The sequence below is a fragment of the Pleurodeles waltl genome, chromosome 7, assembly GCF_031143425.1.
Source record: "Pleurodeles waltl isolate 20211129_DDA chromosome 7, aPleWal1.hap1.20221129, whole genome shotgun sequence".
NCBI classification, from domain to species: domain Eukaryota; kingdom Metazoa; phylum Chordata; class Amphibia; order Caudata; family Salamandridae; genus Pleurodeles; species Pleurodeles waltl.
The window spans coordinates 1,027,027,585-1,027,054,736 of NC_090446.1; the positions used below are offsets into that span (position 1 = coordinate 1,027,027,585).

A 27,152-nucleotide genomic window follows, 5' to 3' on the forward strand; every position below is an offset into this window, starting at 1 on the left:
ATATGCGGCAACTTTCACACATTATTATGAGGTAACACTACATGTGTGGTTTAATAGTATGGTAAACACCTAAAGGAAGGTAGGATGTTATGGTGCTAAGCATATGGTTTCACTGTCATTTCTCCACTCTGTGGACCTGGGTGGACGGTTTATGTTGGGTTGGTCTACAATGTGATTTGGTGTATTGGTGCGCATTACTTGATCGCACCCACCGGTATTATTACTAACTGTATTCTACCTGATTACACAGTGGCAGTCTTTAATTCCTTCTTCTTTGGCGACATTAGATAACCAGATGGTTTCTTGGCAATATGTGTCGGCTCTTACTCCTTTATGGGGACTAGTTATTGGTCATATGGGACACCACTTTTTGCATGAACCTAAGTGTAATTGAATAAATTACAAATATACTACTTGGTATTTCTGGTTTGGGAATTTGTCCTAACTCATAATGGTTTCATTATACCTAATTAGTACTTCTTTTTTTGCGTTGAGCTGACGCTAAGGAGTGTCGTAAAAAAAAAATGGCATCATCCTACTCGTTTTACTCCTTTTGGATGTTTTTCATATTGCTCATTACTAAAGGAACTGGCCCGTAGAAACTGTTTAGATCAGTATTTTGCACCATGAATTACTTTAATTGGAGCTTCTCATATAATCTCATTGTATTCTAATTAAATACTCTGTGTCTCCCCTCTCTAAATTGGGATATGAAATGTTTACTATATTTCGTTGCATTTACAGTGTACGAATGCAGATTCCATTTACCGGTTCTGTAGGCATGTTTTTTCTCTATAATATGGTATGGCGCTCACCTGGACTCCTCTACTTATTCTTGATGGTCTCATTATGTCTCCTTTAAACTTTATTAATTTCTCTTGACACTTTTTTTTGGGTGTTTGCCTGGTATACCTTTGGGGAACATAATTCAATTGTTTCTATCACTCTATACCTTTTATATGAACCCACGTTTTTTTATCTGGGTTAGTCACGTGAGGGGTCTCCTGAGGTACAATCTTTATTAATTTTTTGTCTGCTCTTGGACGTTTTTGTATGATAATATTTAGATAACATGTATATATGGATAATCTTGTTTACAGCCTTGAAAAAGTCACATCTGGTGGCGAACACACATGTTGGCTGCCTTGTTCTACTATCATACAACATCTGGAAACACACAAAGTATTGTACTACCACAAAATAAAAGCTTTTTGCTTCTTAGATATACAACACATATGTATTTGGATCTGTGTATTTATGTTTGATTACTATGTAGCCGAACTCGGCATATGAGTGCTGTGGTATTTTATGTCTTGTTTATTGGGTAGGTTTTTTGGGTAGCAAGGAACTTAATACCATTCTAGCACCTGCATAACAACCTTGTGAATTTTATACTTTGCCCTACACTGGAGCTTAATGTGGGAATTGAGTTCTACATACTACTACTACGCTATAATGTTTATTTTTTGCATGCTTTAAATACTTATAAGAATGACAAGATATTTATGTGCTTCTAAACTTTCTGAGCTACAACGTTTTTTACATCTGATTTACTTTTAACTGTTTCTGATATCTTTTTGCAACAAATATTGAATTGCTTTTTGCTGTGTTTAGTTTTCCACAAAATATTCTATATGTATTCTTCGTTTCTACATAGATCCTATGTCTCTGTTTTTGGCCTCATTTCTCTATATTGTCACAGAACTCCTTGATGGTATCATTAATATGTATGGTAGGGGTGACTTTATGCCATGTATATGTCTACTGTGCAGCTTGAACTTCATCCCCTAAAAAGGGTCTTCCTTTCTTTCTTTCTTTCTTTCTTTCCATCATTCAAAGCGAGCAAACCTTAACAGAATGGAAAGTAGACTCTATAGATCTGTAAGAAAGGGTTTGATTGGTTCCTTATGTGATGATTTCCTGGGTGTATTTGCTTTATGAAAGTCACAATAATGTGTGTGAGCATGTGTAGTGCCACAAAAATATCGGTTCCCATAGCATCTTTTATTTTCTTAGTCCCTCCTGAATAAATAATCAACGTATGCTTTATTGCTGAAACTTTTACTTTTCGTCTTGTGACATTCTAATGGAAAACATAAATTATTCACCATTTTCCTAAGGTAAAATAGGGGATGTCCAACTTATTTTCTTTCTACTGTGGGAAATGGTCTAATGGGTGCATTTCCCTCTCATTTTGTACCTTTCTAGAACATATTGCCTCCTTACATTTACAGTATACAAAAATATTGTAGCACTTTTTAACTCTTAACTGTGATTGTTTTTCTCCATTTGTTTTTATTACTTTTAAGATGAACTATCCATACTGTTTATACACAAAACTATTTACCAACTGTTAGTAAACATGTTATTAATCTCCTTTATAACGTGGATAGATGTTTCTAAAAATGGGCATATCTGTTAAAAGTTGGTGTTTTGCATTTTTTTTATAAATGTTGAGTTTATGCTTTTTAAACATCTAAACAGTGATAAACATTTTACTATAAAACCCCATGATTTAAATTATTAGTTAACTTTTATAACATTGCTATCAAATAAAAAAAGCTTTTAAAATACCCTATGTCACTTTTAAAATAAAAATAAAAATCAGTGATTGTATATAAAATTTTGCTTGTGTGTGTTTTGGATTATGATGTCTTTCTCCTATTATGTTTTCCCTCGCTATCCACTGCCTTCATGTTTGTAATGAAAGCTGTGTTTTGATATGTGTTTCATGAGATTTTAAATACCATTCATTTGTATATCATACCATTAAAATAAGCATTCCACGTTCAAATAAAGATAGCTGATTCGTAAAAAAATCACGTCTTTACAACTCACTGAAAGTTTATCTGCAAAAAGTACGTACATGATCCATTCACTGCAGTCACTAAATTATTTGATTGCTTAATGTTGTGTCACAGAAATCAATGTGATATGAAGACCACTTCCAATAAACCAGAAACACATGAGAGGGGAGTTATCAGTGAAGAAGAACCTACCAAATATATTGAGGATATAGAGGCGATAGTGAACAAGGATCAAATAAAGGAAGAGAGTGTAAAGCAAACAAGAGGTAAGACCGTTTTTGCAGATACATTAAACTGTTTAAACGCATGGCATTCTGCATAACGTCCTGCGTCACAGCCTCGTCATTCTATTCTAAGTAATTACTACTGACAGTTACATTGGGTTACATTAGGTTACCTTTTGCTGGGAATCCCAGGTGGCCTTTTAAATGAGTGTAAAGCCACACTGTGAAGTGATTTTATACTTGTAAAAAATATTTTTCTAACACACGTCCTTGTTTGTATGAATCTCTGAGGGGCAGAAAGTTGGTTTGTTTCAGGACAGGCATTCCATGGAAAGTTTGGGAAAAGCTGCAAATATACTCGTTTACGGGTATTCACAAATATTTTCATAACCCATTTTCACCCTCACAAGAACTAGAGATTTCCTCTTCCAAGGGAAGGGCGACATCCATTTTGAACGTGGAAATAAGAAACAGCAATCCGCAAAATGTGTGACATTGTTAAGGATGAGTTCCACATGAAACGGTTCAAAATGCAAGTGTGTTAATGTAAAACATTTTCCCATGTGTAAATGTACACCATTCGTAATTGGGACCGGCGGGCAGCAGGAGGGCCTGGAAGCATGTACAGGTAATACATTTGCGGTTTTTGATCTTGTCCTGCTGCCCTGATACACATTGGCTCATGCTTTTTATAAGCAGTGCCAAACAGGCTTTGCAGAGTCCCTCTCTCGGCTGTGCCTTTCTTTGCTACTACCTTTCATTGGTAGATAAGAATTGTAGGGAAACAGGATGTGCCAAGCACAGATTTGTGGCACATCCATATGTGAAGATGTGCACAGGATCCTGCACAAGAAACACCTATTGACCCATCTCCAAGCTCAAAATGCCCATGAGGACAGATTTATTTACGAAAGCTAATTGAACTCTAGTAGCATGTTTTTCACATGCTGAAATTCTCTAGAGAAACAGTGAATGTGCAAAATACATGGTTTTCTCAGTTTGCGCAAATGCAGATCCTGGAAACGTTTTTGTGATAGAGCTCAGTGTGTATTGTCACTTCCTTTCTGGAATCAGTGTGGGAATTTAATTTACTGAGTAGTTTACAAGGTGTCCAGCACACATTTAGCAAGCTAGCTAAAAACGTGGGGTGAGTAACTGATGCAATTCTCTGTAACGTTATTACTCGTAATTGCTTCAAAATTACTCTGAATTGTGCATAATTACATGAGAAGCATTATCCAGCATTTAGCACTGTTTTCTTAGTGCAAAATTCACCCTCACATCCAAAATGTGCCTGAGGGTGAATTTTTCACTTAGAAAACAGCACTGTGAATGTCTACCTTTAAACATATATTTAAACACATATTCCCACATATTTTTCTGCAAATATCAATGGGTTTTCTTTCCTGTTTATCGGTACGTCGGCAAACGTGTCTTTTATTTAAATGAAAGAATCTAGTTCGTGACTTATTTTCTGCAGTTTGTTCTAAAGTTCTATTTTTATGAGTAGCAAGGTTGATAGCAGTGTATAAAACGCCTATGCAGCGACCACTCGAACCATCATATTGTCGGTAATGTCAATGCACTATTTACTAAGCTCCTTTTCAGAGAGGTACACACTTTTTGAGATTGAGATCTCTGTCCGATGTGATGCATTTCTACTGTATCCTATTGAAAGAAAGTGTCATTTATCGACGGACCCTAACCAGTTCTCTTTGAGTTGCAATGGGAGGTAGCAAAGCTACGAAAGGTATGGTATTGACGTGTATGGTACGTACCCTTTGTACTCACTAAATATGCAGGAGAAAACAATCTTTTGTGTTTTTTACTGCAGTTTTCAAAGATATTTAAACCCGACTGTTCTTTGCCAGTGCTTGTTTAAACAGGAGGGATAAAGCACCTCTGAAATTTACGTTAAATACGTAGGCGGGTTTATTTTAATTAATCACAGGTGCATCTAATAATTGCAAGGTTGTGCCCCTGGCAATTTAACTTCTAATAACCATCTTTAATTTCAGTATACAATGAATCTACGAGATAAAGAAGTTGTGTTGGTACTGCTTTTGATCAGTGCTGGCACAGGCAATGGACTGGTGCTACCTCCAGACGAGGGCCCTGGCACTTATTCTTCCACAAATTAAGCACTGGACTAAATGCTACAGGACCCCAACAGTAGTAGCCAGCACCCACTCACTCTCTCTTAGTTCATTGCATCAATGCTCCTGCATTGGGACTTTTTCCCCAAATTACTCTTAATAACTGAAGCTGGCGTAATAATGCAATGTGGTGGATTTCACATCACAAGAGTAATGTGTAAATACTGACATTACTTCTATTACTCGGGCATAATTCAAATTTCGCCCAGGCCTACTAAAAATGAGCGTAACTGTTACATTCCTGAGTTCAAATGAAATGAAACTTGACATTTAACAAAATGAAAAATTACAGAACAATACTACACATTTGTGTTATTTTCCTCTCCTTAAGATAAATGTTCATGATAAACTTATTTTAGTATTCATGTTTTCCTATGACTTTACCTTGCCTGCAGCATATTTCTTGCTCACAACGATTTTCGTGCAATTAATCATTGTAACATGAGGTCTGCATTGAAAACATATTAACATTAGTGAGCCATGCATGAAGCTGTCTCAAGAAATCACTGAATGTGCTTTCTGTGCAAGTACACTTTAATTCTCCAAGCGTCGGTACCCCACAATGAAAATAATAGATAATGACTTAACATGTGAAAGATGTGAAAGTCATTCCTGAGCTATGACAGCTGCATACCGCTCTGTATTAGACAATGGAAAAGCAGTTCTACAGACTACCCTCATGTCCAGTCGTTTCTTGTACATTGTATGCAAGATGAGCTGCCTCTCATTGAATAGAAAGCAAAAAATCACTTCTGGTGTTGTCCTAATCTTTAAAAAAAAATGGATGCCAGTCTTTACTTGCCAGGGTTTGGAGAGTGGGGCTATTTACCAAGAATTTGCAAACAGAAGTGCACCTTTGTTGTTCTTGCTCTGGTCTGCTCAAAACTGCAATTTCTCCTGATGATCTAGGAGGGCAACTGAGAAGGGCCAGAAGAGCGGTGTACTGTTGCATTACTAGAATTCTCATGAATTGCATAGCCCAGGCTTATGTTCAGCTACTGAATATTTATAGTTCACACAATGGGGAAACTGTGTACTGCTGGACACTCTTCCATCAGCATCGATTACGAAAACTGCACTACAGGGATTTTTCCTGGGGTAAACCACTTTCGTGAATGATTCATAAATGATGTTTGTGTATGTTGTGCTTTCTCTAGATGTAATTCAAGCTGAAGTACCTAACATGGGCGTATCTGATATTTTCACTCATACATGCATTACACCGAAGGGTTTAACTCGCTACTTTACAGTGCTGGCCATTCCCACGGGCGTCAACGACGTAGTTAGTTAACTCCTGTGCAACTGAAGCTAACTTATAACTTAGTGGGGGTTCACAAATATTTGGTAAATCATTTCTCACACTTCATAGAAAATGTAATTTACACCAGAAGGATCCAGGTACGAATTCCTTTTTTAGTGCATCAGTAACTGAAGGCTTCAGAGGTGGAGCAAGAAGGGAAAACAAACTACAAGAAATATTCAAAACAATTATAAGTGAAGCTTTTAATATAATACCAATATTTAAAGTCTAAGGATACACAGACTATGAATCCATAACGTTTGATAAACAGTCTTGAGTTTTTCGGTAAATGTAATTTGCTTGCACCATTTTCCCCCAAACGGGGTATATTACACGCTGGAAAGGTTTGTAAACGTTATCAGCAGTGATAGCATACATTAATGTATGTCATAAGTAACCATCGTGTTTGTGAATCAGAGCCATAATGAGACTGGGTGGAAAGTCCAATAACACCTTACTGCTCATTTGTAGCAGAGTATGGCCTGACCAGAACACCGCTCGAATTCTCGCTCTGATCCTTCTGGCCAATAGGTTCCACTCCTCTGATCGTGCGCAAATCTCATGGACAGCACACACCAACCAATCGGTCGTCAGAAACAACTTTTATACAGCCCTAGGCAGGTACGCAGCCCATTGTATTAAGAGTACAGAAGAGACGCTAGCTCAAACACAGCAAAATCTGGTCGATATTCTTGCCAGAACTATTTACTTTTACTATTGAATAAACGTGCATCACATACATTATGCAACTGTAGCGACTAATGGGGTGGTTTGCTGCGAGAGAATGCAGCGTCCAGTTCAATCGATACAGGTGTCCCAATATCTTTAGAAACAGCCCCAGGTCTTTAAAGATCAATGCACGGCATCTGTAAGCGTGAGACAGAGCACCCTCCAATATGTGAACTTAAATTGGCTCTAATGATCCCTTCATGGTGCTTGCTTCGTCCAAACCGCCCTCCGGATCCCAGGCATTCCTCTCCCTCACTGTGCCTTCATTCTCGGCCAGGCATGCAGCTGTGTGCCTCTCGCTCTACTAAGCTCTTCCCTCATGAGACATTGTTTTTTTGCGAAACTTCTAGAAGTTAAGGAAACTGCTACCCTGAAAAGGCCTTCGATAGACTGGAAAGATAGCATTTTCTAGAAACCTTGCAAGTCGTTTATTTCAGTGGTCCCTCTCTTCCGCACTGGCAGTGAGAACCGTCTGGGAAGCCCGCTCAGGAGAGTTAGGATTGCAGCGTTCTTGGATGGGAAATCACCCCTCTTGGATGGGAAATCACCCCTGTCTGGGTCGCGTCGCGCTGTTTTAGGTTTCACGCGTCTAGACTGCAATGGAACATCAAGAATATGCGAGGAAATGAAGTGAGGATTTCGCCTTAGCGTGCATGCTGATCGATTGGAACAAAAAAAACTTACAATGCCTACATCATCTTAGTTTAATAATCTTTTTATAAATGCCTCGCTTAAAGTGACTATTTCCATGTTTACAAAGTTGTAACAAGCATTGCCAATGTCAATAGGTGTGGATTAGAACTCAAAGTGCCTTTTAGTCATTGGTGAGTTTAGGCACTCCCCATGCCATTGTAAGTGTACCCTGACACTCATCTTTGTACCCCTGAATTAATTCATCTATCCACTCGTTCATTCTTGCATTCACCCACTTACCCATGGATATTAGAACACAAAAAGCTCAACAATATGCAATATGAATTACACATGCTGCCGAAACGGTAGAATGGCAATAAAAAATTAATTAAACATAGCAGCAGACTGCCATCTTGCAATGATGCTGTGTATCTTGTATCATTTTGTTAAACTTCCAACATAGGTGTCACATTAAGATGTAACGTGATGGCTATTTGAGAACATAAGCTATACTATGCACAAATCTGCTCCAAGATGGCTTCATAGTTTTGAAGCAGTGGCCATGTGTATCTGCTTTGGCAAATCCGAAGGAAAAAAATCAGCTTGACTAGGGTGTGGGGGGTGCACATTGATATTGAAAAGTGTGGGGCTGAGTGATAACCCCTGGGGAGCCCCGCAGGGCAGGGAACATAATTTTGAGTTAAACACCCCAAAGGCAACCATCTGCTCTCTATATGTTAAAAAATGAGGAAAGGAGGTCACAGGCTCCAGAAGAACCACAAGGCTCACTGTGTCGGAGGCTGAGGAAAGATCAAAAAAGACTACTGCAGCCCTCCGCCAGCATCCATGATCAGTTGAATCTCTTCAGATCAAGACAGACTCTGTCCTGTGACTTGTCCTAAAGCCATATTGTGTCTTATTTATGAAACTATTCTCATCCACATATTTTGACAGTGTTTTATTTAGATCGTTTTCCATTACCTTCTCTGGATAGGGTAGTCGTGATATAGGTCGATAATTTTTCTCAACCTTGGGGTCAAAGAAAGGTTTTTTTCAGTAGGGGTAGAATTTAAGCTTTCTTCCATTCTCCTGGTAATAGGCCTTGTTTAATGACTGTATTTAACAAAGTAGAGAGAACCAGAGCTTTCTTATTGGCTACATCATGCATTACTTTAGGATCAGAGGAGGCTCCTGACTTAGAGTGGCCAATTAACTCAACCCCTTGGTCTATTGTCAAAAGGGGAAATTCACAGAGCTCAAATCAATAACATCTAACATAACTTGCCCAGTTAACCATATGTTGCCTATTACCTAATTTATTATTGGGTTGCACCATAACCATCTAAAGACTACAGTTCATTCCCATCAGGCATGCTGTAATAAATTGAAAATACGTACACAATTACTGCTGGCAAAGCAAAATGTAACGTTTAAGGGGATTAACAAGAACTATCACAGTGAAACTCTTCTGCCCAAATGGTTTGACAGTGGGGGTTGCTAGCACAAACACCCTTATCTACTATGGTAACTTGTGAGATCTGATGTGACAGAATACCTGTATATAGCCTTTAACACATTGTAATAATAGTCTACCCTTGAAGACCTATTGCCTTTAACAAATTCCATTTCCATAATGAATAAGAAAGGCGTACAGCCTTTAATATAACTTTTTGTTAGAAATTGTGTTCCTGGTTGGCTAGGGTATGTACCGAAGCCAGGCATAACCCACCACTCTGGTCTGGGCGAGGGAGCTACACACCCAAGATAACCCCTGCTCACACCCTTGGTAGCTTGGCCAGAGCATTCAGGCTTATCCCAGAGGCAATGTGTGAAACATTTGCACAGCACATACACTCTAGTGACACAATGAATACACCACAAAAAAGACCACACAATGATATATAAAAATATAAAACCACAAATCAGTGATTACTTTTCCAGCTAGGCAACTATCAAACCATCACAGTTAGCGTGAAAAGATAAAACTTATAAGTTGCACCCGTCATGAAAAGCACCCTTCCAGTGCGTAACAAGCAGATCCTGAAATAGGCCCATTATCCCGACAAGGCAAAAACGATAAATACCATAATATCAGATCATTAAATGCAGCAGTTAGATTAGGGAGAGTTAACACTTGAATCACCAAAGCAGTACCACACATACATCATCCCTATGATTGTCACATCACCAGTAATACCACATAAATACTGTGCCTTTGCACCTCTATTTAGGCAGTAATGTGAGTACCAACGGTAGGCTACAGGATCTCCTGTACGTCTACTACAGTGAATATGGTAATCAGGCAGAAATCGACAAGAGCATGACCTCCGTCGATGATTCCTTTCCGTCCTGCCAGCAGATTTAAGAATACCACCCAAGTTATGCGCAAGCAGGGGGCCCCACACACTTACCACATCGGCAGCGAGGGGAGACCTCGCTAGGTTCCATGCATGTAGTATAACAAAAGGCAGCCATCCATGTCCACACAGTGTGCTTCTGACCTCCGTAACCTCCCAGCAGGCCACTTCTGAAGAAGTAGCGTGTCCAAAGCCTTACAGGGCCTCCCATGAGGTCACACAGCTGGATGAGCCTCACAGTACTTTTGTGTACCTCCCTGGCAGAACTTGGGAAGGCCTCAGCACCGTTTCCACCTCCGCTCGATCCTGCAGGGGTTCAAGGCTTCCTGTCAGCCTGGCAACACTCGCGCACTGGTCACAGATAGGCTTCTCATTGCACACCCCTAAGGCTGCTCTGATAACTGCAAAGTGCCTCACCATACACTGGTCTTTGTCTGGAAAGGGACGTCTCTTTACTCAGAGATCTGCCCTGCGGGGTTATTTCCTAGGTAGGCACAGCACACTGCAGCACTACACTTGGGCTGGCTGACAGCAACCTCTCATCCGAGGCTCCTGGCTGACGAGGGTTCTCAAATGGCACTGCATTCTCAGAGGGGCACCACCGAAGTACTCTCTATATTCCTTTTCAAGTGACTGGTGAGGCCGAACTCCAAGTCCCACAGTCAGTTCGGGAGCTGCCACTGGAATCCTACCCACCCTCACAGGAGCAGGGGATGGCAATCCATGGTCCTTGAGAACAGTGGGGGAGCACGAGGCACAGGCAGGCAGCAGGCCAGGCCTGAGACAGGTTTGAAAGGCTACTTCTGTGGGTCGCACAAACTGTGCTGCAGGCCCATTAGTAGCATATAATTTACAGGCCCTGGGCATATAGGATACCACGGTACCAGGGACTTACATTAATGAAATGAAATAATGAAATGAAATAATTAAATGTGCCAAACAGATGTAAGCCAATCATACCAAGTTTAAAGGAGAGAGCTCATGCACTTTAGCACTGATCAGCAGTGGTAACGTGCCCAGAGTCCTAACACCAACAAAAAGAGGGACAGAAAAACAGGAGAAAGGAGGCTAAACATTTTGGCTTAATCCTGCTAAAAGGGCCAGGTCCAGCACTTTTCATAATAAACAGATCAGACCACTGACACCTGATATCCTTTCCCCTTGTGAGCCAATGAGGCCTATAGCCTTTATTTTCTTTTTACCATACACAACCTGAGCTTACTTTATTAAACATAAACTTTTCCCAAAGCCACCACCAGGCATAATATCATAAAGTTACAAATGCATACTAAATAATAATTGGCAAACAAAATACAACCTTCCAAAAGAGCCAATAAAGGGCTACTACAGCGCCTAAAAGACTTATCTACACTGATAATATGGGAGATACTATGTAACAAAATAGCTTTCTACAGACTTTTGCACAGTGTAATAACAATCCACTAGTAAATGCACATTGGGTTTACCATATGTGTTTCACAGTTAGTATGACTAGCCTAATGCTACTTCCTTTGTCATATCTTTGAATAATAATAAAATCAGGCCTATACCCTAATTGTTGAATTAGAACCATAACCATCAAAGTCCTCCTGTATTGAGCACAAGCCTTCCCGCGAGGCACAAAATGCAATACAAGCACTCTTTTTTTAGTGGAAGCACCGTACATTGGTCCAATCAATTATAGTTATCATAAACAAGATGTGAGTGCAGCCAAGCCTCTCTCAGTTGTGCTTCTAAAAGCTATTTTTCTTTTAATCACGTCTGGTCAGGATAGCTGTGATGTCAAACTAGACTTACAAAATGTGTAGGTGTGTGCTTAAAATCAGCTACTAACAGGTATTCCGGTTAATTTCAGACTATACCTCAATACCTTTGGTTTTGCCTAAATGTTCTTCTATTCATGTATTAAAAGTTGAATAGTTACACCTAGGATTTCTTTAATCCTAGTACTAACTTGAGAGAGGTCTGATGTGTTTGTCCGGCTATGTTAGTGTAATGTTCATACATATTGCTTGATTCTAGTAGTTGGCATTTCCTCCCTTCTACATTTTTTAGAGAAGGTAACTGAGAAATAGCACATATATCCCTTTTTCACCTCCTGCCCTCCCGATTTTCTTTGTTCTCTTTCTGATCATCATAGGGCTTTGAAGTGACCTGACAGTGGCACAAGGGATCATCCTTACAAGTTTCTCCTATTCCCTCTCCATCCGATTCTCCCCTTGCTTTCCTCGCCTGTTCTCTCATTCTCGTAGCGGTACCTTGAAGCAGTGCAAGTGAGAAATTAGCTCTTCAGAAACCGAACCATGATGAGTGAAAATAGCTGAAGGCACTCTCCTGAGGGCAAGATCATAACAGTTACTGGGCAGGAAGAAACCACCTCAACTCCTTAATGTCCAGTTCTGTCCTGTGACCTTGGGTGTTCACAATCACATGCATTACAGTATAGCACATGAAAATGAGTTTCCTGTGAGTGAATGGGGAGGAGATGAAAAATTAAATTGTCAGACGGTGTCAGAGCGAGAGAATCCATTAGTATGTTAGCAGAGTAAATCTCTTGGGTGAGACGTTGCAAACTCACAGATATGAAGATAAAATCCTGAATCCTGGAATATGTCTGTGATGGTGCAACACATCTACTGAGCATGGGCCATTGATCCAGTGTGTCTTCAAAGCTGTGCCTTTCAATAGAATCTCAGTGCAGCAATAAATCTCTCTGACAGCAAAGAAAACTACTTTGTTTTGCATGTATGAGTCTCAGACATGTTTCAGGCGGGGGGAATTGTAGAGGAGATTTGGTTATGATTTCATCCTGCATTTGGCAATTGCTGTTGTGTTATTTGCCTCAGAAATATCTCATTTCATGCATTTTGCCAAATGTATCATCAATGATATCATAGTCAGGTGCTGTTATCGCTCCAAACCTAGACGTTATATATTTTTTTTAAAGTGGATCCCCTTTTCTCTACAGCAAAAGGTAAAGTATTTAACTTCCACTGTACCCCAATTGCACACATGCTTCCACTCAGTCTGCATGCCATTTGCTCAACACTGACCCAGGTAAACAGAGGCATTTCTTTCAACATGTTGTCTTCTGCAGCCATCTTTTAGAAGATGTTGCCTACAGAAACAGCTTTTAAGGCCATTGCCCCTCATTCAGGATCCACTTTAACTCTTGTTATTGTTTGAAGACATTGGTTTCTTCAGTCATATCCCTTAAGGCACATGACTATGTAAAACTTTGGATATCCACGGAAGCCAGATATCAGACAATTCTAGTATTGGATTTGGTTCTCCTAGATACCGCAAAGGTTACTCTATCCAGAGTAAACAAAATGTGTCTTTAATATTTTCACCTCTGACACTGTCCTGCAATAAATGAGGCACAATGATATGACCACTTTGGCTGAAAGTTCCCTTCTTGAGAGGAACTTGTTATCCTGCCAACACACAAGGCACAAGTTGCCAAAGATTATAATATTTTCATTCTGGGTATACAGATAAAATAAATGCCCTTTAAAAGACTACATACTAAAGGATGTTTAATACTAAAGGATGTTTGCCTGTCAGCACGCCATTGATAGTAATATGTGCTGTAAAAAAAGCAGCTCTGGAGACGTGTATTGTTTTGTCGGCGAGGCATAGGTTGGAGAGGATATTCAGAATGTTGACAGCCTTGTTCTCCACAGATTCAAGCTTCCATCTCATACATCAATGGGACTAACTTCTCCAAGCTGAACTTTTGTCTCTGCCAAGGGCTTCCTGATGTAATCTAAAGTCTGGTACAATAGTCCTGGTAATTTTGCTTGCTTTGTGCAATCTTCTATGCCATCTGGTGAAGAGATGCTCCAGGACTAGCTGGAGTCAGTTCCTCTGGTTACTTCACAAAATGTTCAGAAGATGGGAAGGATGAGAGAATCCCAAGAAAGTTCCAGAAGAACTAGAAACCAAACTTGTGATATCCTGTACAGTGTCACTAGGACTATCTGTGGAGACAATTTAGTGAGCAATGAAAGCGGTGGAAAGAAGGCTTCCTCCAATCCTGAGTTAAGGAATACTTAGCTTCAGCCATTGGGTCCTGGCCTTAAGAAAATATAAGGGGCCTCGGTCTTAAGTGCTGAATGGGCACTCCAAAGAATGAACCCAAGTGTCCTTTGTTATCTCCTGCCACCGGTGGAGGAAAAAGGCCAGGGTTTTGGTTGGGAGAAATTGGTAATCTTAACTTGAAGTTCCTCGTGGAGTGCTGCTAAAATTATGACTTTGAATGGTAACTTTTAAAGGGCTGGACTAAGTAGATTGGTGCAATACTAGATTTTGCCTAACCAAGAAGAAATAACATTCACACTTGCAAGATGCCAAATTCATGTTCCAATCTGGGTCTGCCTTTCTATCACTTACTTATCGAATGTAGAGATTTTGACTTTCAGTCCTACCCTTTTTGTATTTTAGGCCTCTCACTTACCTAATTGCTACCTTCAGCATAAGGTTCCATGCCCATTCTGATGATACCCAGTTGATCATCCATTCAAGTGGAGACTAAGCCATCCTTCACATCTATTTCTAGGATTGTATGAATTATATTGCTGATTAGAGAATGCCAGTTTTCTACATCTCAACTCAGACAAAACAAAGATTATAGTTTTGGCAATTCTTCTTGGGCGTGCACCTGGTAGCTTTCTCTCCTTGAAACCCTCCATGATCCTGTCTTTTCTCGCCATCATTTAGGAGTTATCTTTGATTCTCAGTTTTCATTCAAACATCATATTAACAAGATATCTATTTGTTTCCTTTATTCTAAAAAAAGTGCTACATACAATTTTGCCTTTACTCCTTATCACAAAAGCATATTCCAGGCAATGATTATCTCTCACTTGGAGTTATGGAATTCCCTTTTGCTTAATGTTGCTCAATACTTGATCTATTTTGTGCAGTTGATTCAAAACTCTGACTTCACGTACTCACTCAACAAAAGCACTTCTTATTTAGCACACTCTGCCCCTTATCCCGAAACGATTCACCAATATTAACTTTTTTAATTCAAAGGGCCTTTTTGTTCCATACTACTATGAGAAAAGATTTCTCTGTTGCCAACCATTTCCTATCTCTCCGCATGTTCCAAAATTCTCAGCTTGGTAGCAGGCCATTTCTATTGTTAGGGCAAAAGCATGAAACAGCCTTCCACTCTCTCTATGAACAGCAAGCAGATTTTTAATGTTTTGTAATCCCCTGAAGACTCTTGTTCTCCAATTTATATGATGTTCCCTTCTCTTGTGTATCATTACTCTTAGGTTTTGCAATGTCAGCACCAGGACACGTTATTGAGGGTAAGTTCACTCTTCATAAAAATTAAACTCAATCAGTCACTCAACAAATAAATCCCAGCTTTGGGAGTTTGTGAGTAACAAAAGAAATGCTGAGTGGACCAGAAGAAACACAGCTGCCTGCTCAGCATTCATCTGAGCCTTAACCATATCTACTGCACTGGTGGATGCACTCAAGGTTCAGAAGCCCTTGGTAGGAAAGAAGGAATCTCTACTTTGAATTAGTACTTCAAATGAAGCTCTGAGATTTAAGATTGGAAAAGTTCACTACCAATACAAAGTCTTCCACTTTAGGCTTAAATTAGTCCCCGTGTCCTCTTAAGTCATGACAGTTGGAGCAGATTTTCTTCATCCAAAGACAATTTCATTTATCCCTACTTGAACACTGGATTACTCAAGGCCGTCTCGCTGCACAAGATTGTGCAGGATCTGCAGACAGTGTTAGATCGTCTGTTATGCCATTAATTGTGTTTGACCAATGACTTTGTGTTTCACCACTGCGCATATTAGTTGTTCAATGTTCATCAGTAGCACATTACATTTTGTATTCAGTTTAGCTGCCTACGGGCTTTAACATGGCATTAGACATTACATTCTGTATTCAGTTTAGCTGCCTATTGGCTTTAACGTGGCATTAGACATTACATTTAGTATTTAGGTTAGCTGCCTATTGGCCTTAACGTGGCATTAGACATTACATTCTGTATTCAGTTTAGCTGCCTATGGGCTTTATCGTGGAGTTTGATATTGCAGTTGAGACATTACAGATGAGCTGTGTTTTTCCACATGGTAGACCACGCTGTGTTTTTCGTATTGTGTTCACACCGAACCCTAGCGTGATAAGATAGGGTATATTTTGTGTTTTCCCCTCTACTCAGCCTTGAGAAGGAGTGAGGTAGGAGATCTGGCCAATCTCCAATGGCTTGTTTTCTTCCCAACTCTGCATTTTTTGACTAGTAGAGGAAAGGGCCTGTTAGCAGGCTTTTTCATTATATGACGGTGTCCCTGGGCAGCAGCAAGGGGGAATTTTCCAAGACCTCAGTCAGGAGCGGACGTTAGCTGCCTGACCTCACATTTGGGTGGAAAATCTCTTTCTCGTAGTTGAACAGGAGTCATCAACTTGCAGGCATGAGAAAGATGACGAGCAGTGATAGGCCCTACAGTGATGAATTTTGACTTTTATTCTTTGCTTTGAAGTTATGCTATAATATAATCACATGTATTTGCTGTGTACATTGCAATTAAGAATCACTTTGATATATTTTCCTTTCATTGCTGTGCCTACTTTTAAACGTGTGCTTCCAACCTACTAATCTCGTCTCCCAGGAACCTCGTGGTGAAGTAATATTAATAAATGTCTTCTTTAAACTAAGAAGTGCATTTCAGAGAAATTTTGTCAGCTCAGTCATAAGATAAGGAAAGTAAAACAGTCGTCTCCAAGATCTAGGACTTTAGATCAATGCAGCAAAGCCCATCTGTAAGGAAATGGCTCCCTGTTGCAGTTACTCCCCACATTTTGCCTGATACTGATGCTGACTTGACTGAGAAGTGTGCTGGGACTCTGCTAACCAGGCCCCAGCACCAGTGTTCTTTCACCTAAAATGTACCATTGTTTCCACAATTGGCACACCCCTGGCACACAGATAAGTCCCTTGTAAAAGGTACCAGTGGTACCAAGGGCCCTGAGACCAGGGAAGGTCCCTAAGGGCTGCAGCATATGTTGTGCCACCCTAAGGGACCCCTCAACTAACACATGCACACTGCCATTGTAGATTGTGTGTGTTGGTGGGGAGAAAAAGGTAAAGTCGACATGGCATCCCCCTCAGGATGCCATGCCCCCAAAATACTTCTGTGGCATAGGTAAGTCACCCCTCTAGCAGGCCTTACAGCCCTAAGGCAGGGTGCACTATACCACAGGTGAGGGCATAGCTGCATGAGCAATATGCCCCTACAGTGTCTAAGTCTGTTCTTAGACATTGTAAGTACAGTGGGGCCATATTAAGCATATGGTCTGGGAGTTTGTCAAAAACGAACTCCACAGCTCCATAATGGCTACACTGAATACTGGGAAGTTTGGTATCATACTTCTCAGAATAATAAACCCACACTGATGCCAGTGTTGGATTTATTAACAAATGCACACAGTGGGCATCTTAGAGATGCCCCCTGTATTTTACCCAATTGTTCAGTGCAGGACTGACTGGTCTGTGCCAGCCTGCTGCTGAGAGACGAGTTTCTGACCCCATGTGGTGAGGGCCTTTGTGCTCTCTGAGGACAGAAACAAAAGCCTGCTCTGGGTGTAGGTGCTTCACACCTCCCCCTGTAGGAACTGTAACACCTAGCAGTGAGCCTCAAAGGATCAGGCTTTGTGTTACAATGCCCCAGGGCACTCCAGCTAGTGGAGATGCCCGCCCCTTGGACACAGCCCCCACGTTTGGGGGCAAGTCCAGGGGAGATAATGAGAAAAACAAGGAGGAGTCACCCACCAGTCAGGACAGCCCCTGAGGTGTCCTGAGCTGAGGTGACCCCTGCCTTTAGAAATCCTCCATCTTGATTTTGGAGGATTCCCCCATTTGCAACGAAGAAACAACTTTTAAAGGACAGCACGTTTCCCGCCGGAAGCGTGAGACTTTCCACTCTGCACCCGACGCCCCCGGCTCGACCTGCGGAGAAACAACACTACAGGGAGGAGTCCCCGGCGACTGCGACCCTGTGAGCAGCCAGAGTTGACCCCCCTGAGCCCTCCAAGCGACGCCTGCATAGGGAATCCAGAGGCTCCCCCTGACCGCGACTGCCTGCTTCTAAGAACCTGACACCTGGTAAAGACACTGCACCTGCAGCCCCCAGGACCTGAAGGATCCGACCTCCAGTGCAGGAGCGACCCCCACGTGGCCCTCTCCCTTGCACAGGTGGTGGCTACCCCGAGGAGCCCCCCCCCCCTTGTCTGCCTGCTTCGCTGAAGAGACCCCTGGGTCTCCCATTGAACTCCATTGCAAACCCGACGCCTGTTTGCACTCTGCACCCGGCCGCCCCCGTGCCGCTGAGGGTGTACTTTTTGTGCTGACTTGTGTCCCCCCCCCCCCGGTGCCTTACAAAATCCCCCTGGTCTGCCCTCCGAAGTTGCGGGTACTTACCTGCTGGCAGACTGGAACCGGGGCACCCCCTTCTCCATTGAAGCCTATGCGTTTTGGGCACCACTCAGACCTCTGCACATGACCGGCCCTGAGCTGCTGGTGTGGTAACTTTGGGGTTGCCCTGAACCCCCAACGGTGGGCTACCTTGGACCCAACTTTGAACTCTGTAGGTGGTTTACTTACCTGCAAAACTAACAAATACTTACCTCCCCCAGGAACTGTTGAAATTTGCACTAAGTGCCTAGTTTTAAAATAGCTTATTGCCATTTTTGTGAAAATTGTACATGCTATTTTGCTGATTCAAAGTTCCTATGATACCTGAGGGAAATACCTTTCATTTAAAGTATTGATTGTAAATCTTGAACCTGTGGTTTTTAAAATAAACTAAGAAAATATGTTTTTCTATACAAAAACCTATTGGCCTGGAATTGTCTTTGAGTGTGTGTTCCTCATTTATTGCCTGTGTGTGTACAACAAATGCTTAACACTACCCTCTCATAAGCCTACTGCTCGACCACACTACCACAAAATAGAGCATTAGAGTTATCTATTTTTGCCACTATCTTACCCTTGGACTCTGTGCATGCTATTTCTTACTTTGAAATAGTACATACAGAGCCAACTTCCTACACCATCCATTCAAAAAGTCCAGGTCACTCAATACTTAGGAGCAGAAGGATCACAAACGTGATTTCTCCGCAGTTCAGACTGCATTCTATGACAGTCGCATCAACTGAAAATGACTCTCATGACCATCAGTCATGCAAGTCCCCTCTCATCTATACTCCAAAGCCATATTATATTCATAATCCACATTGCTGGATGTTAGAAATTGGGTTTTTGAATGGCAGAGGTATGCACCCTGTCCAAGCTGGAACCAAAGTTGCAGTCCGGGTAAGTAACAAACACACCCTAAATGAAACTGTGTTTGCCCCTTCTAGCTTGGCCCAGAGCAGTCAGGCTTCACTTAAAAGGCAATGTTTTAAGTATTTGTGCAACCCTTCAAACAGTAAAACAGTGAAAACACCACACAAAAATATACCCCACCTAGTTAGAAAATAGAGCTTGATTTATTAAATAACACAAGACCAAAATGACAAAAATCCAATAAGTAGATCTTGAGATATGATTTTTTAAAGAATAAACTGACAAATAACACTCAGAAACAGAAAGCACCAACCAGGGATATCTTGTTGCACGGGACTGGGACAAAGTCAAAAGTTCAGACCAACCCTGATGGAGCGTGGGCAAACTACAGGGACCCTGTGGGGCCCGCTGAAAAAAGTATCTTAATACTGGGGTTGCGTCAATGCCAAAGATGTGGGAAGGAGACCGAAGTGATGCGTCAGTGTTGACCCCCGCAGTGAAGGCAATGAGTCAATCCTTCCCAAGCAGTAGCAAAGACGCGTCGATTTTCCTCACGCAGCAGCAGCGATGCTCCGGTTCCAACCCACGCAACAAGGGCAATGTGCTGGTTCGGAACCGTACAGCAGTGCTAATGAGTTGTTTGTGGCTGGAGCAGTACAATATACCTACTTCCACGAGCCCAGGACTGGATTGGCACCACTTGACAAGGCAAAACCCACAGTTGGCAGAGTCCAGGTGATGTAGAGGGTGAGTTGGAAGTGGTTTGGGCCCCTTGAGACGTCAGAAAACAAGTGGCAAGCAAGCAAGCCCTTGAAGTCACTTTTGTTATGGGTTGGAGAGATCCAGGTCCAGTCCTTCTCACTCCCAGGCAAGAAGGACAGCAGGTCAGCACAGAAAAGCATAAGTCTAGCAGAGTAGCAGCTCAGCAGAGTGGCAGTCCTTGTAGAAGCACAACAGTGTTTCCTCTGAGCAAAGTATCCACAGGTCCAGAAGTCTGCTGGGTTGGTGGTGTCTGAAGTTCAGTGCTTATACCCAGTTGTGCCAGTGATGTAGGGGAGATTTCGATGAGAGACCTTTGAAGTGCACAGAATCCCTTCCGTTCCTGTCCTGGCTCCAGACTTACTACAGGGGGATGTGCAGCCCTTTGGGTGGGTAAAGAACAGAGACTATTCATGTGTATGTGTCAGGCCCTCCCTCCCATCCTGCCCAGGATGCCCCATCAGGGTGTGGGTGGCCCACCAGTCATACCTAAGCTCTCTTTATGTGTGGTTGCCGAGAGGGAATGCACAAAGTGCATCTGTCACCTGCACCAGATGTGTATTCAGAGACAGGTAGAAAGCACCAAATGGCTAAAGTAAGAAAATTACAACTTTCTAAAAGTGGCATTTTCAGAATTACAATTTAAAATCAGACTTCACCATAAGTTGGGATTTTCAACTGTGATTCCAGAGACACCAAACATTGGGGTCCCTTCTCTTCCCAATTGGAAATTACACTTATAAAATATAATAAAGTTAAGAGTTTTTCACTAATAGGACATGTAAAACCTAACAGTATATGTCCTACGTTTAACACATTGCACCCTGCCCACAGGCTGTCCCGGGCCTACCGCATGGGTGACATATTACAAAAGTAACGTTTGAGTCTAGCAAGAGGGTTAACTTTCCAGGTCGATATGATAGTTTAAACTGCACACACAGACTCTGCAACGGCAGACCTGAGTTATGTTTGAAGTGCCATTAGTAGCATTTAATTTGCAGGCCCTGGACACAGGTAGTGCAGTTTACTTTAAGGATGTATAAGTCATATAAATGTGCAAATTGTGCTAAGCCATGTTACCATGTTTTAAGCAGAGAGCACATGGACTTTAGCACTGGTTAGCAGTGGTAAAGCGCCCAGAGTCCTAAAGCTAGCAAATATGAGGTCAGCAAAAAAGGAGGTCTGAAGGCAAGAATGTCAGGGGAAACCACGCCAAGGAGGCCATGGCTTACACTGGACTGCACTTGAGGGTGCATCAACAATGACATAAGGACCAATGATTTTAATCTCTTAGTGAATGGGATGAGCATCCCCCTAAATTGTGCATCTCTAACATTCTTTGGCCAGTCATTTTCCAGAAAGCTTCTGTGAGCTAGACCAATGTTACTAACTCATCATTGAAGGACCGACCTTCCTACATAAATAGTCTCACAGTCCAGGAGAAGTGGTCCTAAAGGGCACACACGTACCACATAAACATACTAACATTTATGTAAACAAGGGCTGTCCATCTGGCTTCCCTGCCAGTGATCATCTTTGACTCCTTCCTTTTACATATTGAAAACACCATTAAGAAGTTTTACATCAACAACCAAACTGCAGCAATTCACTTATGAGATCAGGAAAGCCTAAAGGCAGAAAAATCAGAAGTCACTTAAATCTAGAACTAGCTTCTTCCTAACTCTTAAAAGCATTTGTGTTGTGCACTCTCTCCCATAATATTTGATCTAGAAAGTGCAAAAGATTGAAAGTCTTTGATTTCAGACTTGTTAAGAAGGGTCACCGAAGATTCATGGGCTGGGAAACAAAGCTTGGCATAAGATTCTCCTGCAGCAGAAAGTATTTTCATTTATTGTACTTTTCAGCTTTGGCCTGAAAGAGCATCTGTTTATTATGGAGTCATAATAGACCTTATCCTTTCCTAGGCTCTGTCTTCCCGCATCCCCCAGTATTTGATGATCAGCACATAGAGGCAATAGATTTTAAAATATGCTACAGCAATTGTGGTTAACTTTTTAACTTCTGTAGACCCCCCCAATCAATAATTACTGGAATCCAAGGAACTCATTGAATCATTATTTGAATCCCAAGACTCCAACTGAGCCATTACTGGTATAAGGGGACCCCGGCATAAGCAATTTTGATGAACTGAAAAATGCACACAAATAAGGAAACAAGTATCCATCAAACAAAAACACATATGATGAACTATTTTATTTAATTCACAAACAAATATAAAAAAACAACAACATTTCAGGTTCAACAAGAAGGTTGGAACTTTTCTAAATTCAATTAAGGCAAACTATCATCCATACTGTATTCTGTTTGCTGCACTTGCACTGCTTCCACTAGCAATCTGAGGATTCCCACTTAATTTTCAGTCTTCAATTTCAAATTCCTACTCACACATACAGAACATTTTAAAATTCTCTATTTTACATGGTGCTTCTTTGTTTATACCCACTTTATTAATCAGTTAACAATATTAAATTTTCTATGCAGTTGCTTTCACCCTGAGTAGGTGTCCCAGCCCTGCCAGCGGTCACCAGACCACAGGTTAAGAACTCTATTTTGGACCCATAAATAACAATAACAATCAGTAACAAGCAAATTTACCAGTGGAGTTATTGAAAGAGCTGTTTTTTTTTAACTTTGGACCCTTCTCCAAGACCCACTCTGCCCGATTCTGTCAGATCTGTAACATTTCATAAATGGGGGAGATTTAGTAAAAATCGGTTCAAACAAAAGGCAACCTGGCCAAAGAACACTCCCATGTTTTTACTCCATTGTTCCCATCCCAATGCCCTCTTCGCCTCTGGATGTGGGGTAAGACTTATGCCATAATCACTACATCCGTTTACTCCGTTCAGAAAGACGGAACTAACTGAAAGATTAAAAGAAAAACAGCATATCAGAGCAAAGCGAACAAGGCAGGCAAGTTGAACGGAGGTTCACCTGTCATCGAAGCCTAGAAGCAGAGCAGTGGTGCCATTATCAGCTCGATCGGTGGAACAGGCTGGGACACAGGTGACAAAGAGACATTTGAAATGGTGCTTTTTAAAGAGTTTCAAATAACGTATGACCTTTGATACAGAGTGAAGGAAAACGGTACCCACGCTTGGTGCCAGTCTTTAGACAGAGTTTTTTTTGTCTTGTCCTTTGTTCTTTGTTCTAAGCATCTACTTTCCAGCACAAGTTCCCTAGGGACACGGGAAGTTTACTTCTCTTTCTGTGTAACCCATTAACCGTGCAGCGCTGTACGGGGAGGATTGCATTGCTATGTTGGTTAGTTTTGGAAACTTTCCTCACGGACTTTCCAATGCATGTGTTCAAATATTTCATAGTTCTACCCTGCAAAACAAATATTGACAAAGTCAAAAGTTTTGCCTTTTATACTTTGTAAGTGTGCTACTTAAGCTCAGGAGTGGCAGCTGCAAATCTCAATAGGGGGCGGGATAAATAAAAATAAAAATAAACTTACCTGTTCTGATGCTGCTAGCCACCTCGCACTCCTCTTCTGATGGTATCCCAGCAGTCCCTGGAACACCAGCACAGGCTCCTGAAGAAGCCTGGCGCTGCTTTCATGCTATACTTAGCATGAGAGCAGCATCAAGATTGACCTGAGCAGCTTTGTCTGCCACTCAGACATTGTGTTGGACTCTGTGCAATTTCTCCAAACCGGCTGTGTGATACAACCGGGTTGGAGAAACCTAAGTGCGCATGTCAGTTTGACTGGCCAAACTTACATGTGCACTTAAGTGCATTCCACTCCTTCTTTCCTCTCTCCTGCCCATGGCCCTGCCCTGCCCCTCCCTTCACACGCTGTCTCAGCTGAACCAGCAGCTGAAAAATAAAACAAAATATTGTTTTATTTTTCAGCTGGTGGCTCTTAGCCAGTGGGGCAATGCTTCTCCAGCACTGCGGAGGAGCCGCCGCTGCTTAAACTTCATTATTACACAGAAACAGAATGATGCCTCACAAACAGAGCAGTGCATGCTTTCCTCATACATAAACTATGTTGGCATGAGTGCCATCTTGAAGCTTACCTCACATGCAGAACAAGTACAACATGGTACCCAACAGTATAGGCTGTTTGCACATACACACAACCACACCAAAGCACATACAAAGTTTTTTTTCGTACCTCTTATGCGTATGGAACATCACAGCAGCGGCAGTGCTAGCTTTCTGAACACACAAACAGCGGCGGTTCCTCTGTGGGAGTAGAGGAGCATCGCTCCCCCACACTGCTGCGCAGAAAGCATAAAAAAATAAAATAGTAATAACCAGATTTTATTACCATTTTATTTTTGATGCTTTCTGACAGCAAACGGAGTGCGGAGGAAGGGCAGGGCGGGGCCAGTGCGTCACTGCTGCCAATGACTGGCAGCAGTGAGGAGTGGCCAGTTAAGTTTGAAGTGCACATGTTGGTTTGGCCATCTACCTTGCTGTGACCCAGCCAACATGCGCAATTCAAACCTTTCCAACCCAGCTGTCTTGTAGTGCCGAGTTGAAGAGCAGGCATAGGCCTACAGTGTCTTTTGGAGCGTGAAGCAAACTGGCTCCAGTCAAACAAGACACTTTACTCATGCTGCTTAACAGCATGAGAAGAATGTCTTGATTAAATGAGAGAGTTGACGGTGGGCTTTGTGCTCGGAGGATGTGCTGCAGAACAACAAGGGCGTGCTGCAGAACTTCGAGCAGCAGTGTAAGGTAAGTGAATTTTTTATGTTTAGATTTCTATTCATGTGTATATTATTGTATCTAGTATTATGTGTAGTTTTTTTATGTATATTTTTTGCGCCCCTCCAATGTGATTAACCACCAACTGCCACTGCACACAAAACACAGATTCAGCATGGGCAGTAGTTGTGAAGCCTTTGATTCACAACTAGCCTTCGCAAGTGCACCTTCCTCCCTTTCCCGGCACATTTGCAGAACAGACAGCTATTACAGAACGGATAGCACTAGTTTGTTTTTCTCCTGTGCATGCATACAATTATATGCAGCACAAGTGCAGTACATGCAGCAACAATCAAATCTTCTCTCACACTCACTCCACATGCACAGAGCATTTCTGAGCATTATTGATTACCTGGCATGCTACAAGTCTTTCCACTAAGGCTTCAGTCTGATGTTTGACTGCCCCAAGACAAGGAACCAGACGTGTAGATTCTGGAGATATTGCTGGCCTTTTAGTCGGTGTCTTATGACCCTCTCTAGGTGGTATAAACTGGAGCACTTTTGGGCAGACAGAACAGATCTGGGTGTATGACCTTAACTCTGTTGAACTCTCATGCCGTATTAGGTTTGGCCTATATGCATAGCTGTCACCAAATCTTTTATGGTCAACAGAAAAAAAGGATTTTAAGAAGCAGTACTAAGATTGGGGGTTGGTTACGCTCTGCCCACATATAGAGGCTTCTCTCTACAATCTTTTGACTGTGCCAAAGGCGTGTGCTTGCAATGTGTTAGAAATGGGGTCTTTGGTTGACAGTCAGGTTACCCCCTGTTCAAGCAAGGACCCTCACTCTAGTCAGGGTAAAAGAGAATCACCCTCAGCTAATCCCTGCTTACACCCTTGGTAGCTTGGCAGAGCAGTAGGCTTAACTTCACAGTGCTAGGTGTAAAGTATTTGTACCAATACACACAGCAACTTAATCAAAACACTACAAAATGACACAACACAGGTTTAGAAAAATAGGAAATATTTATCTAAACAAAACAAGACCAAAACAACAAAAATCCACAATACACAAGTTAAGTTATCAATTAAAAATCAAAAAGAGTCTTTAAGTAGTTTCAAACACACACTAACACTGTTAGCGTGAAAAAATACCTTGGGTGCATCAAAAATAACACCGCATGGGCGAGTGCGCATCAAAAAGGGCTTTCGATGCGTTGATTCCACTCACAAGCGGGACCTTGCGTCGTTTCTCCTTTCGCCGGGTCGGGCACGTCGTTTCTTCTCTCTGCAGGTGAGCAATGCGTCGATCCGGACAGCACTCTCGGGTCCGGGCAGGCTTTGCGTTGTTTTTACATGCCCAGCAGTACTTGAGTTGGAAATCCAGCCGCACGGTGATCTGAAAACCCCGCAGCGCGGGTTTCCATCTCCCAGCCTCCGTCAGCGATGCTGTGTGCCATTTCTCCTGCTCCGTGCATCAATTCTTCGGTCACGTTTCCGGTGAGCGTTGATTTTCAGCTGCCAAGCCGGGCGGCGCGTCTTTTCTCCAGCCGCAGATCGGAATCGTGTCGGTCTTTTCCCCGCACGGCGCTCTGTGCATGGATTTCCTTTTCTTTATGCTGCCAGCTTCCCAGGAACTGGATGAGCACCACAGGGCAGAGTAGGAGTCTCTCCAGAGACTCCAGGTGCTGGCAGAGAGAAGTCTTTGCTGTCCCTGAGACTTCAAACAACAGAAGGCAAGTTCTAAATCAAGCCCTTGAAAATTTCTTCTCAAGATGGAAGGAACACAAAGTCAAATCTTTGCCCTCTTACTCTGGCAGAAGCAGCAATCGCAGGATAGCTCTACAAAGCACAGTCACAGACAGGGCAGCTCTTCTTCCTCAGCTCTTGAGCTCTTCTCCAGGCAGAGGTTCCTCTTGTTTCCAGAAGGGTTTTCTAAAATCTGTGGTTTTGGGTACCCTTTTTATACCCAATTTCTCCTTTGAAGTAGGCCTACTTCAAAGTGAAGTCTCTTTTAAATGTGAAATTCTACCTAGCCCAGGCCAGGCCCCAGACACTCACCAGGGGGTTGGAGACTGCATTGTGTGAGGGCAGGGACAGCCCTTTCAGGTGTGAGTGACCACTCCTTCCCTCCCTCCGAGCACAGGTGGCTCATCAGGATATGCAGGCTATATCCCAGCTCCC

At 42.1% G+C, this 27,152-nt stretch overlaps 1 protein-coding gene across 1 annotated transcript in view; it reads left to right on the top strand.

The window, feature by feature from the left end:
- The window catches only part of LOC138245864 (cilia- and flagella-associated protein 337-like), a 1,005,044-nt gene that overhangs the window by 833,527 nt on the left and 144,365 nt on the right, over positions 1-27,152 (top strand). Inside the window, 1 exon segment of the mRNA XM_069199842.1 lies at positions 2,922-3,073. Within this exon segment, the coding sequence (XP_069055943.1) occupies positions 2,922-3,073 (152 nt within the window).